The 14,230-nt window shown below is 38.3% G+C and overlaps 1 protein-coding gene across 1 annotated transcript in view; it reads left to right on the plus strand.

Annotated features, from left to right (window-relative positions):
- The window catches only part of ITGA1 (integrin subunit alpha 1), a 187,510-nt gene that overhangs the window by 107,463 nt on the left and 65,817 nt on the right, over positions 1 to 14,230 (plus strand). Inside the window, exons 7-9 of the mRNA XM_004380455.2 lie at positions 476 to 624; positions 4,309 to 4,459; positions 11,601 to 11,766. Coding sequence (XP_004380512.1) covers positions 476 to 624; positions 4,309 to 4,459; positions 11,601 to 11,766 — 466 coding nt within the window. The remainder of the gene's footprint in view (positions 1 to 475; positions 625 to 4,308; positions 4,460 to 11,600; positions 11,767 to 14,230) is intronic.

The raw sequence follows: 14,230 nt of genomic DNA on the forward strand, positions 1-14,230 counted from the left end.
GAAGTCTCAAATTAAATATTATTTCTGAGATCCTTTCCTGAGCCCCTGTTTTACATTAGCCCCCTAAGTTATACTTGCTAATAACAACTTTACGGCCCATTTTACAGTTTGCAGTCATACATTTATTTGAACGATCCTGTGTTTAATCTCTCTTTCTCCCTCTAGCTTGGAAGCTCCATGACGGCATGTCACTCTAGTTCACCATCTACCCCCAAAGGCTACCAGAGTCATTCAGTAAAACCTGTTGAATACATAAGCCAACATAACAGCACTTTTGTTTTTGTCCTTTGGGCTATGAATATCCGCAGGTGGCAATGATTATTGCTGTCAAAATAGGAGCATTTGTGAACTGACAGATTTTTAAACTCATCTAACAGACTACAGTGTATTACGTCTGATCTACATGTTTAAACTGAAGAAAATTAGAACAGGGAACTTTACTAGATGGATAACTCTCAGTGCCTTGGTATTTCAGGTTGGAATTGTACAATATGGAGAAAACATAACCCATGAGTTCAACCTCAATAAGTATTCATCAACAAAAGAAGTACTTGCTGCAGCAGATAAAATAGTCCAGAGAGGTGGTCGCCAGACTATGACAGCCCTTGGAATAGACACAGCAAGGTATATGCGTCAAAAAATAAACCCAAGTAAAAGACTGAAAAAACAACTGCTTACGATCTAACCATTCGACGTGTTGATTGAACATTTACCTTGGTGATATCTTAAAGTCATCTTTTTTAAAGCTAGATTCAACTGATCAACTTATAGGAACCAGATCAGGTTTTTCTATAATATTATCTCACCACACTTATCTTTCCCTGTTATCCCAAGGGTTTAACTGATGGAGATTCAGTCAAAAAATTACTGCTTAATGTTCTTGAGTACTAAGACTTAATATTAGTGAATATCTTTTTCCTTTATTCTTTGTTTTCAGATCCTAGGAGTCCCAATCTAAAAAAAAATAGATTAAAAATCAGTCTGCTTCTACTCAATATATATGTATATCCTAGTATGTCTATAAATTTTCCAGTACTGTATTTGAGGTTATTAAAGATGTCAAATAAGAATGTCTAAGGGGCTAAATTAAGTATCACCTTATTTGAACTGATTTTCAGTGCAAAAGTTGAAATTTGAAAGGATTTGATCATTCATAATGGTCTCTCTTCCTTCTTCCTTACTTTCTCTAAATTCCCTTCTATTGACATCCTCTCCTTTGTCCCTTCTACAGTTGCCTTCATGAAAAGCACATTAACCCACTCTGTGGTTGGCTTGCATTTCATAAGAATCTACATAACTATTCTTCTCTTACCATACAGAACATTTTATTTTCTGTACTTTCTCCTATCTCATTTTCAGCTCTTATCTCCTCCTGTCTCTCTCCTTACCCAATGCCATCAAGTCGATTCCGACTCATAGCAACCCAATAGGACAGAGCAGAACTGCCCCATAGAGTTTCCAAGGACTGGCTGGTGGATTCAAACTGCAGACCTTTTGGTTACCAGCTGATCTCTTAACCCCTGTGCCACTAGGGCTCCGTCTCTCTCTTTAGTTACCAGTAAAGTTTCTAAGCTATTGAATGAAAACCAAACAATACCAAAAATCACAGGAAATCTAACAAATAGTTTGACTAATATTAAGAATTCTTCTGTTAAGTGTCATCAACTTCTGGACTCTCATCTGGTTTTCAAGAGCTTAGTATCCATGTTCTCACTTCTTCCACCTGCTAAGGTCAGTGTTTTAAGAGTGTTCAAGTAGTTAATATGAACACTCCAAAGACGAGGTCAGATATTCAAAACTTTAAAATTTCACATGCAGCTTTGACTCATAAATGTTAGAAAAGCATGTGTGGCTTTAGTTATAAGAGGTCCAAGAGAAAATAATCACAAATGGATGGGGTAATTTTACGTTTACCTGCTGAAAGGATCACCAGTTTGCATGCATAACCTGCACATGTCGTGGTGTACTGAATGCGCCCGCAGAAATAATTGACTAGATGTGACTGCACATTCAGAATAAATCAAAGTGTTTTTTGAAAGCTTTAAGGCTGTAGGGAGCTGTGCATTTTCCAAAGGCAACCACTTAAGAATGAATATTCATCTTTGAAAACTCACTGAAGAAATATTCTGGCTGCTTTTTCTCACGCATAAATACCACTCTAAATACCATGCCCCTATATGGTTTTTGCCTATGTGTTTCACAAAGGGTCTAGCTGTAGGACACAGAGATAATTGAGTTTTGAATATAATAAAAAGCCCATAATGCTGTTAATAAGTGTTCTTGTACATTAGTTTTTTGTGCTTGGGCATGTTTTTAATTGCTTCAGTATTCTTTCAAGCAGGGCCAGATGCAAACAATATTTTTAATTTTTTAGAATCATTTACCTCCATTTTCAGTGTATCCCAATTCATAAGAATTTTTGAGTCCCTTTTTCTCCCCCCTATTTTCTTTCCTTTCAATAGGCATAAGTGTTTAATCATAAGGCCTGAATTCTCCATGTTCCAAGAAAAGGGATCTTACTGAGATATTTGCATTTTAAAAAGCTTGCAGGGAAGTCAGTGCTTAGTTCTAAGAAAGGACATTGAATACTAGTGTTTTGGATACACGGGCAACTTTCTGAGTAACATACGTGAAACACAGAGGGTGCTCTACAGAGTTCAGCCAGTGGCTGCTCTTATGTTATATAAAGCCAGACTGGTTTCAGCTACCAGATTTTCTACAAAAAAGGTCTTTTATAAACATCTCTTTCTGCTGGTGTTCATTCGGTCAGCCCTTGATCTTCAAGAGAATGAGGTGGTGGTCCTCTAAGTAATTAGATCTGCAAATAGGATTGATTTCACATGATATCCATTTCCATTGTTTGAAAGACTAGCCTTTAACAGAAAATCTGTTTGTGTGGTGTAGAGGGCAGAGATACACAGACCTCTCGTGATCAATTTTTAAAAATATTTTTTCTTTTAGTTTGGAAAATTTAGGAAAAATAGAAAAGTATGAAGAATAGACAACAAAATCCTGTATACCCACCACATAGAATGGACAATTGCTAACATCTTGTCAGCTTTGCTTCAAGTTCTTTTAAAGGAAAAATAATCACAGATAAAATGCCCTTTGTCTATCAGAATCACCAGAATCCTTTCCAACTGCTCACAAGATGCCTACTATTGTGTATTTACTATGTATCTACTGCATAACTAATGTGTATTGTGCAAACTGTTTGGAATGTTAGTTTAAGAGAAGTGTTTCTTTGGTATATCCCAAACTCCAGTTCTTTGTCCTCATGACCAAAGTAAAATACTTAAAAGAATCATTTAGTACAATGATTGCTTCACTTTATATCAAAATATAAAAATTTTATATGAAAACTTCCATTATTTCAGTCCTAAGTAAGGTTTATTCTTGTCATCCAAGACTCAAGAGAGAAAGTGAGTTGAGGTTGAGTAAAAGGAAATAATAGAGGAGAGGAAGCAAGTGCTCACGTGTAGAACACATAAAACAAATTTTAAAAAATGTCCATTTCCTCTTTTCTCCATCTCTTTCCATATATTCTTGTTGAATTAAATTGAAATTCCTTTCTCTGCAATTATAGTATTTTTTCCATTCTCTCCATGCCCCCCACCCCTAGAAGCCTGTGTCCTAAAACCTAATTCAAACCAAATCTTTCATAGCTACCCCAGCTCATCCTTGACCCCTATAAGTCTGCTCACTGCCAGGTCACTGACTCAAACCATTGCTATCTGTGGCCTTTTACTTCTGTCTGATTATTTTTCCCATACCCCAAACACCCTCAAACACTCACAACCACACGAATATCCTTTTCTCTCTCATCTCCTTTCATCAGCTCAAAGGATTTCCAAGCTCTTCTACTAATGTCAGAGTAGTATGGAAGGAAGTGAGGACTAAAGCATAAGCTTCTGCCAAAAGCAGAAGAAAAGAGGCCTGTCAAGCAAGAAAAGGAGTGTTTATAGAGAAAGGAGTGACTGGGAGAGTATTTACAGAACTAATGTTCTCTAAATCTGGTGTATACACCAGTCACACCCTTTCTTTGAAATGTCCAAAGAATAAAATACTTCTACCTTTTATATAAGGAATCCGTGGTGATTAGCAGAATGGCGATCTCTCCATCATCTGGAATAAATCTACAACTATTGCAAATAATAACCAGCATGCTTTCCAGCTTGAACAATGGGTGTCTATGTTGATCTTGGAGGGAAAGCACTGGGCTACCTAGAGTTGTCAGTGTTTTGGTTTTGTTCATTGCTTTGCCTAATCTTGTTTTATTTGCCTTTCTTCTATCTGTGATTATTTCAGGAAAGAGGCTTTCACTGAAGCCCGGGGTGCACGAAGCGGGGTTAAAAAAGTCATGGTTATTGTGACTGATGGAGAGTCCCATGACAATCACCAACTGAATAAGGTCATCCAAGACTGTGAAGATGAAAACATTCAGCGTTTTTCCATAGCTGTGAGTAAATTGCTAGTGGTAGTTTTCGAACTCAAGAGTGAGAAGGGCTGTATACATATCGTGGTAATTTTATGAAAGTTACACAAGTGAGGTTGTAAAGGAGAAACTTCTCCATTTGCAGGTAAGCTTTGTGAGGGCTGGATTGGGGAAGAAAGAATGGAAGGAAAGAGGAACGAAAGGGAAGAAGAAAGGGAGGAGAGAGAAAGGGAAGGAGTGAGGGAAAAAGGGAGGAAGGAAGGAGCAAAGGAAGGAACGGAGCAATGAAGGAAGGAAACCGAAAAGACGTATTAGGTAATGAATACATTGCTTGTTAAATAGTACTTCTCCCTGAAATTTGGCAGGGTGGAAAATCGGGACATGAATTTTATTATAATAATCTATGAGAAGTCAGCAATGATATTTCTACACCCGATTTTTTAAGTTGTAAGAAAGAAGTAAAGGATCACCTAGTCATTTGTCTATGCTGCGCGCGTCTCTGTAGTAAGGAGCCCTGGTGGCACAGTGGTTAAGCGCTTGACTGGTAACAGAAAGGTTGGTGGTTAGAACCCACCAGCCACTCCGAGGGAGAAAGATGTGGCAGTCTGCTTCCATAAAGATTACATACAGCCTTGGAAACCCTACGAGGCAGTTCTGCTCTGTCCTATAGGGTCACTATGAGTCGGACTCCACTTGATAGCAACGGGATGGTTTTTTGGTTTTTATGCACATGCCACTTCATGGTATTACCAGTGAACTGAGGAGGAATCAGGAGATAATTATCATTGCTCAAGTACTTTGTCAAGAGCCGTTTCCTCTACACTTCGCATCCCAAACTGCAATCAAAACAATGCGGCCAGCAGCTATAAAATATGTTTCCTGTGATTGCATTTAACCCGGATAAGAGGGGAGAAACTGGAATCAGAACAGGAGAAATTTTCCTCTGGTTCCTGCTCTTGATAATGTAGAAATATCACATATAAAGTACTTTATGCCCTTTGTGAGAAAACCTGTGTAAATACAAAGCAATCCATTATTAATAACATTTATATTCCAATATGCAAAAAAAAAAAAAAAACAGAGTCGGAATTGACTCAGTGGCAATGGGTTTGGTGGTTTTTTGGTTTTTTTGTTTGTTTGTTTGTTTGTGTCTGAATATTTAAGAGATCTTATTAGTGACTTAAAAAAAATCAACTTCTGATAGCAATGACCCAGTTTTCATGTTGTCATCCCATGGAGGGAGCATTCAGAAAAAGAGACACAAAATTCTACTATTCAAACATAAAAAATAATTTTAATTACAACTAACGTAGCACTCTGTAACATAATGATTTTTTATATCTGTGTTCTGCTTACCTTTCTTTGTTCCTTCTGTCACCTCAGAGAGAGTAGGGTAGCTTTTATTTTCTCCATTAATAAGAGGAAACTGAGGCACAGAGAGGTCACATAGCAGTAGTCCATGTTAATAGTAGTCCAGAGTCTGGAGTCGAGTTAGAAAAATTTATGAAAGATTTTAGTTGAGAGTAAACCAAATTGCTGCAGCAAGGAACCCTGGCACTCAAGAGAAAATACCAAAGACTGATTTGAGAAAGATAGTGGCCTCCGTTTATAAGAAGCTATGAAAAAGTTAGAAAAAAGGAATAGGTTCTGAAAAGTTGTCATTTAAGTAAAGCAGGTCAAAATGGTGATTGGACAATGTGTCCTTTCATTCGTAATAAGTGCAAGGGTGCTTGACTTTACTATGATGATGTCTCAAGACAATGTGGGTTTGGATAATACCAGTTAAGTAAGGTTATAGGTGGAAGCATCTGAGCTGATCTAAACTGATTATGGTCATTTCTGGTTGACAGCCAAGTGGGCAAGTCTCTGGACTCCACACCTTAGCTCAGCGTGTCAGCTGCTACCCTGGGCTGCCCTTTCCTGGGTCCCATTTTCTCTCTCTTGCTGCCACAGCTCTGCTCTTGGTGGTGCTGCAGGGTTGTCCTCACTTGTTTCCACTCACTTCCGCAGGCTCCCAAAGAGTACCACAGTTCTCCCGGTCTCACCCCTGTCTTTCAGAGCAGAGAGGCACCAGCACCAAGACACTAAGCACATACCATTATGTGTAATAGTCTCAAAGCACAATGACTCAGGGACACTTTCTAGAAGTGAGAAGAACTAGGATAGGAGTAAGCAGGTGGAGGACACTACGTTTTTGAGCCAGAAAGACTTCTGTTTAAATTCTGCCTTTGCCATGTACTGAGTCTGTGACAATGGAAGAGTTATTTAATTCTCTGAGCTTTAGCACCTTCATCTGTAAAATAAGGTAGTGTTATTTCTCAGTCTCTCTCTCTCTGATAAAGAATCAATGAGATAATGAAAACACCCAGCACAGTGGCAGGCTAGACACTCAATAAATATTATTTTTCTTCAAGGATCCTTAACTCAAGCATTTTGCCATCATGAAATAATAAAATCATAGTGTTTTAGAGCTAGAATGCATGTTAGAGACCAACTGTCATCCTTTTGCACAGAAAACTTCAGAGATCCCCTCCTTAGTCTATAAAGTCTAATCTCAGTTTCTGAACCCCAGCTGTGTCCAGCCCTCCTTTCTAACGCTTTTACTCTCGATTCCATAGTATGTACCTTTAGCCTAGGTGGAGGGGAGTTTTCTCTGTCCTCCTAAATTAATTGATTTTTTTTAAAAATAAGTTAGGGAACAAAAAATTCAGAATTCCAAGATTTCAGCCACGAATGTTTCAATAAAATCTCTTCATTTATGGTAAGTAATAATCAGATATTATCCACAATGGTTTCTCAACCTTTAATCAGTGAGATTTCCTTTTTTCCTTTCAAAAGTATGAAAGTGAAAACAGTGAAAGACACTTTACCCCATCATAGAAGGGGAAGAAAATGAGAGATTTATCCATGATTAAGCCCTGAAACACCATTGATTCAATGCTTCCCAGGGGCAAGGTAATTGGACTCCTAATTTTATAACCAATATGACTTGGTTATAACAATGATGACTTCTGACTGCAATATTTTCTTTTTCATTTGGGGTGCAAGATGTAAAGAAATTTCAAACCATCTCATTAGTTCTCTCCTTCCTCTTGTTACTTCTATAAATTATCTTTTGCCAATTATTTTCCAAAACATATATTGTATTACCTCTCCTGTTACTACGATGTAACTATATTGATCACTCCCATGGTTGAGAATAATACAATATGGACCAGCTTTCACTCAGAGATGCTGTCCAAATGGTAGTGACAAAATTAGAGTCCATGGCTGGTATCTTCCACATGCAAGCCAGCGCATAACCAGTTTGTCCCAGACAACTGGATATCAGATGTTCTATGATTTGTTCCATTCCCCACCAGAGATGTAGTCTGGTATCCCAGGTACCATAGATGCAAGTTGTGAACCATATTAGTCATTGGTAAAATTAACAGGATTAGGAAAACCTCACTGGAAAGAAAGTATCTACTAGTGGCTTCTTAATTTTGAATGAATTCTATGTTTTACATTATATTTGGCCACATAGTATTTACTGCACTTCCATCATTATTTCTGTCTTTGTTGGGTCCCTACTTGATAATCCATACTTTACCTCCCATCTGGTCAAAAAGAGGTCTTGTTACTGCATTGATCTTCATGAAGAATCATAAAACCATGAGTTCCTTTCCTGGTTTAGCAATGACATATCAAATTCCTCTTTGAAGTGGTGTTAATAAAAACGTATAGAGAAATTTCACTTAGGAACAATTATTTGCTGTTTTTCCCAATTCATATTTCTTTTACCTAATGAACCATATATTTTATTTTGTGAATAAGGTAGTTATTTTATATAGCTTCCTCTCTTTGCTATTTAACAAGAAAGGTTGGATTTAGGCATTTCTGGAGGTCCATTCATGCTGAACATGATCAAATACCCAATGGTCCAATGATTGCCTGGACTGTTCCTTTTATTCCTTCTTTTTTACCCACCATTTGGTCCTGAATATCATGGAGATGTGTTTGGTGGGGAGTAAATATAGCACACAAGAGTGACTATTGACATATAAGCACCTCGTGAAAGACTACAAATATTTCCGTGTTAACTTTCAGATTTTTGAGGGTCCTGAGCTGGTTTTGAGGTCTCCATGGCCCCTCTGTTTCCATCACTTGAGGGTATTAGACATGGTTAGCAGGGGATGTTTTACATTCAGATTCTAATCTTAGATTATGAATGTTGAGTCTAATCTCTGATCATAATGGCTGCGAAGTGCGTGACACTACAGCACTCAAATGAAAATCAGAGAAGTACGAAAGTATCTTAGAATTTCATTTATTTACACACAAAAAAGGCACTGACCCACATGTAAATGAATTGAAGACTTTACACTTGACACATTTGTCTCAAAAAAAAAAAAAAAACAATTGCTGTTGAATCGATTCCAACTCAGAGTGATCCTATAGACCCTATAGGACAGAGCAGAACTGCCCCCACAGGGTTTCCAAGGAGTGCCTGGTGAATTTGACTTGCCGACCTTTTGGTTAGCAGCCGAACTCTTAACCTACACCACCAGGGTTTCCACATTTGTCTCAAGGGACCTTCAATTCTGAATATCTATCTCAGGTAAATATTAACAAAATATCCAATGTCTAGGCTTGGCATACTTGTATTGAGTAAGACAGGAGCAATTTATAAGTCCTACTGTGTATTTCTTCTCATTCATAGGAAACAATGTTTTTACAAGCTACCGAATCCTTGAATGAAGGATCAAAATACGTTTCTATTTTCATTTTCATTCTATGACACAACATATTTAAAAACTACATGGGTCACAGTAATTACTAGATTTCTTTTCTTTTGTATTTTCCTGTATGCGCAGAGGTACCTCAGAAAAAAGACCTGGTGATCTACTTCCAAAAGATCATTAAAAAGAAAAAAAAAAAAAACCCATTGCCATCGAGTTGTTTCTGACTCATAGTAACCCCTAGACCCTATAGTGACCCTAGCCATTGAAAACCCTATAGGGTGCAGTTCTACTTTGAAACACATGGGGCCACCATGAGTTAGAATTGACTCGACAGCAACTGGTTTGGTTTATAGCTACATAGGTTGCACAGGTGGTTTCTGCTTGGCTGCTAACCTAGAGGTTGGCAATTCGAACCCCCCCAGCACTACAGCAGAAGAAAAAGGCCTGGTGATGTGCTTCTGTAAAAATTACAGCCAAGAAAACTTTATGAAGCAGTTCTCATCTGTCGTGCATGCAATTACCGTGAGTCAGAATCAACTCAATGGCACATAACAACTCCCATTTTTTATTTACACATTTTATTTTTTATTACTTAAATAAGTCACTTGGACATTTCCCCTATTGAACTTTATATATTTGTCTCTGTCCTGTTACACATCCCACTGAATGTCTGAAAATACTCACATCATAACTAAGAATCATGGATGGTCCAAAGTCTTTACAGTTTTTTCTTACGTGGATTTTCAACTGTATCAATTCATAAATGAAATGGAAATTAATGTGTCAACCTGATAGTGAATCTAGAATATATTAACTGGGAACCAGGAGGAAGGATGGTTATTTTTCAGCCCAAGGTGTCATCTTATCTATAGAATAAATTAAGAAAATCAGTAGGAACTCAAAGGCTTCACTTGAATGCAGAGTTGGTGGTAATCTAAAAGAAATTCATAGGTATCAAAGCTGCTGCCAAAAAGGAGCCCAACTGTGTTCAGAGAAGAAGCCTGCATGGAGAGTGAAGGGCTGAGGAAGCCCCTGATGCTTGGAATCCCACTGTCCTGCTTTTTTCATGTTTACTCGACATACACATTCCAGATGTGGTGAGATACCCCAGTGTAAGAGGGGCATCTTAGTAATTATGTTTAAATATGACAGAATATGTGTTAAATGTAATGAGAACAAGTGGCCCTTGGGTTTCCCCTCCCTCTCTGCACAATCCTCTTCTGTCGTTTTCATTCATTCTTTTCCCCCCATCAGTTAGCTAAAATGGGAAAAGTGATGGTGGCCTCTGTTCAAATGTCAATAGTATCTGATATTTGGCATTTGCTTTTCAGCAAAGTAGTCAGGAATTGAATTTTTGTGTTCTGCCGGGATTTTTAAAGTCCTCAAATAGACCTTCCTAAGGAACCCTGGTGGTGCAGTGGTTAAAGCAGTTGGCTGCTAACCAAAAGGTTGGTGGTTCGAACCCACCAGCAATTCCACAGAAGAAAGATGTGGCAGTCTGCTTTCGTAGAGACTGACAGCCTTCGAAACCCTGTAGGGTCGCTATGAGTCAGAATCAACTTGACAGCAGTGGGTTTGGTTTGGCTTTTGGATAGACCTTCCTACCTAAAATCTGGACATCCTACTAGAGAATAAGTTCAAAAATGAAAAAGCTTCCCAAATAGCATGCCCATGACCTTAGAGACAGCTCTATAGGCCTTATGCATCTTGATTGTGGTGGTAGCTGCGTGATTACATAAGTCTGTCCAAATTCAAGAAAATGTGCATTTAAAAAGGATGAATTTTGCTGTATATAAATGGTAGCTCAAAAAATATATTAAAAAAAAAATGTTTAAGAAGCCTGTTTGGATATCTAAATAATTACAGTTAACTGTAACAGATAGTTCCTCCCTTTCTTTTCTATAAAAAAGAGTGTTTTCAAACAGGAATGTCTCAATTGTTTATTTTCTGTATTGTCCATTAGGTTACTACTTAGTCCAATATCTGTTTAAAAAATGTAGGACTTGGGCTGTCCGTTGGTAAGATTTTCTGGAAGATTTTCCCATTAAAGATTAAGTAGCTCACTTTCTAACTGCTTCTGCTAGCAAATGGTGATGTCATTGGCTGGAATGTCGGAGACATTCAGAAACTATGTTGTTACTTTTGAACTGTCAGATTTTACAGATACAACTGTTAATAAACAATGATACAGGGATGCAAGAGAAGAAATTTTTGCACACAAACAAAATTGCCCTTTTTTATTTTCCTACACCAGTTGCAGCGTTTATGCAACAGTTAATAGTAGGGAGTCTATGTATTCTCAATGCTGCCCTTCCAAGATTGTGGGAGTACATAAAAATTGCATTATGCTAAGATACTATGTACACTCTCTTATATGACTGAGATCCTTATTTAACATCTAGAATTTAAAATATATCCTTGCCATTTTTACTATGTCCTAGATTCTTGGAAGCTATAACAGAGGAAACTTAAGCACTGAGAAATTTGTGGAGGAAATAAGATCAATTGCAAGTGAGCCCACTGAAAAGCATTTCTTCAACGTGTCTGATGAATTGGCTCTAGTCACTATTGTTGAAGCTCTGGGAGAAAGAATATTTGCCCTGGAAGGTATGACTATTTCTCTTAATCTTGTGTGTTCTCTCTACAATTCAAACTCAGTGTTATGAGCTTTCAGTATTTATTCTGATCACATCGCTTACGTGTTTTTACCCTGAGCCATAGATAGCATGGAACAATGGCCTTTTATACAAATCTGTCATTGGAAGCTCTGCTTGTAAGGGCACAGCAGTGCTGATGTGCGAGCTGACAACGGTCAATGTAGACACACAAGAACAAAAAATGTTCCCACGTGTTTTATTCCTTGTCTGTAAAACTGAGGTTTAGAAAATGAAGATACTAGCTCTAGGGCTCAAGTTTTGTTTCTTTCTTTCTTGGCTGCTATGAGAGTATATAGCCAGAATGTTCCTTAAAAGCAAGGATGGCGAGACTTTGTCTCACCTACTTTGGACATGTTATCAGGAGGGATCAGTCCCTGCAGAAGGACATCATGCTTGGTAAAGGAGAGGGTCAGCAAAAAAAAGGAAGACTCTGAACAAGATGGATTGGACACAGTGGCTGCAACAATGGGCAGAGCATAATGACAATTGTGAGGATGGCGCAGGACTGGGCACTGTTTCATTCTGTTGTACATAGTGTGTACATAGTGTGGCTATGAGTCGGAACTGACTCGACAGCACCTAACAGCAATGTCAATGAGAGTACACTTATGAAATAGCCTCTTGGTCCATTTATTTTCTCCATATTTTGCTCCTTACCAACTTTAAAGGTCTTCCTGGAACTCTGCCTGAAGTCCCATGGCAGTGAAATATCAGTTCACTGTAGTTTTCAAAATCATGCTACTTCTTTGTAGATTTTTTTCTTTGCTTTTTCAGTGACAACTGGCTGTTCACGATAATGAAACATGGTGTCCTTCCTTTTCCTTAGGTAGGGCTGTCAAGTAACAAATGACTTTGGAACTAGACCTTTCCTGACAAAAACTCTTTGGAGCAGTTATGTCAGGCAGACTGGCAAAGCCTCTTCACATTCTTCGAGATCTGGACTCTCACAGAACATGTCCCTTTTCTCATCCTGTAAGGAGAAACAACCAGAGAGATCTCCTGCCCTTGTGCTCCATCTGAATCCAATTCACACTTTGTCCTTGTGTGGATGTGCTGCAGAGCTGTGGTTTTTCCATCTTAGAAACAGAAATTTAATAGCTCCTTGTCAGCCTCCCTGATCTGACCTAATAGTAGGAAACAGACATAGCTGAAAAAAAGAGGGATCCTTTTGATTGATTTGCTGGGAAAATACAGAAAAGTGTCTAACAGACACAGAATATTAAAATATATAGTAAAGTATAAAAATGACAGAAAATAATTTAGAATAATGGCTTTCAAGCTTATTTGACTGTGATCCACAATAATAAACACATTTTGTTTTGTGACCCAGTGCACAAATAGTTACATCAGACAGTTATACACAATACACTCTCATTTCTAAATCTTAAGTGGGTGAGTAGATATAGCCAAAGACGGGAAGAAATGAAGCCCACATCAGCTGTTGGAGGAGAGTATCAATTTGCCTTAAATAACATTTTTACATTGTTTCTAGCCTAACCACACTATACCTTAAAGGTTATACACTGAAGTGTCCAAACACTCCAAGAAGTCTCTACATTTAAAAATACTTAAATAAAAATTATTAGTAATTCCATTGTCTCCCATGTCTTTGTTGCTGCATTTTCAGGGTTAACCAAGAAAAATGTATTGATTAGATTATTTCTGGGTTTTTTTTTCCCTAATCAGATCAGAAAATGCTTCATTTTCTCATTACTTTAAAAATCTCTATTTCCTAATAGTATATTTCTTTAGATGGTAAAAACCAGTCGCCATGGAGTCAGTTCCAACTCATGGAGAGCCCATACGTGTCAGGGTAGAACTGTGCTCCATAGGATTTTCAATGGCTGATTTTTAGAAGTAGATCATCAGGCCTTTCTTCTGAGGCACCTCTGGGTGGACACAAACCACCCATCTGTCAGTTAGCTGCTGAGAAACCAAGATTAAAGCCAAGAAAACCCTGTGGAGTTTAGTTCTACTCTGTAACACACGGGGTCTCTCCATGAGTCAGAACCGACTAGACAGCCATGGGTTTGTTTTTGATAGCCGTGCTTACCAAGGACCGTGCCGACTAGTGAGATAAATATGCCAGTAACTTACCTAATAAAACTGGAAAATAGTCTAATGTCTCACTTGCCCACCAAGCGTTGGAAATAATGCTGGAATTCCTGACCAGAGGCTGCACAGGGGTGACGGCCATTGTCTCAACAGCCATGAACAGTCCAGGGTGGAGCTGACAGCAAGAAGCTCGGGGACACACAACAGGCTGTTGCCATGGTGCTGACTCAGCAGGCAGAATATCAGAATATCACACAGGTTCCTCCTCTCTGTTCTTAGCTGAAGGGAGAACAGCAGCAAGGGAATGTGCTGGAAACACATAGCTCCCTGTCTGAGTAGAAGAGGTGATTTTTGTAGAT

The sequence above is a fragment of the Trichechus manatus genome, unplaced genomic scaffold, assembly GCF_000243295.1.
Source record: "Trichechus manatus latirostris isolate Lorelei unplaced genomic scaffold, TriManLat1.0 scaffold00074, whole genome shotgun sequence".
Lineage (NCBI taxonomy): Eukaryota > Metazoa > Chordata > Mammalia > Sirenia > Trichechidae > Trichechus > Trichechus manatus.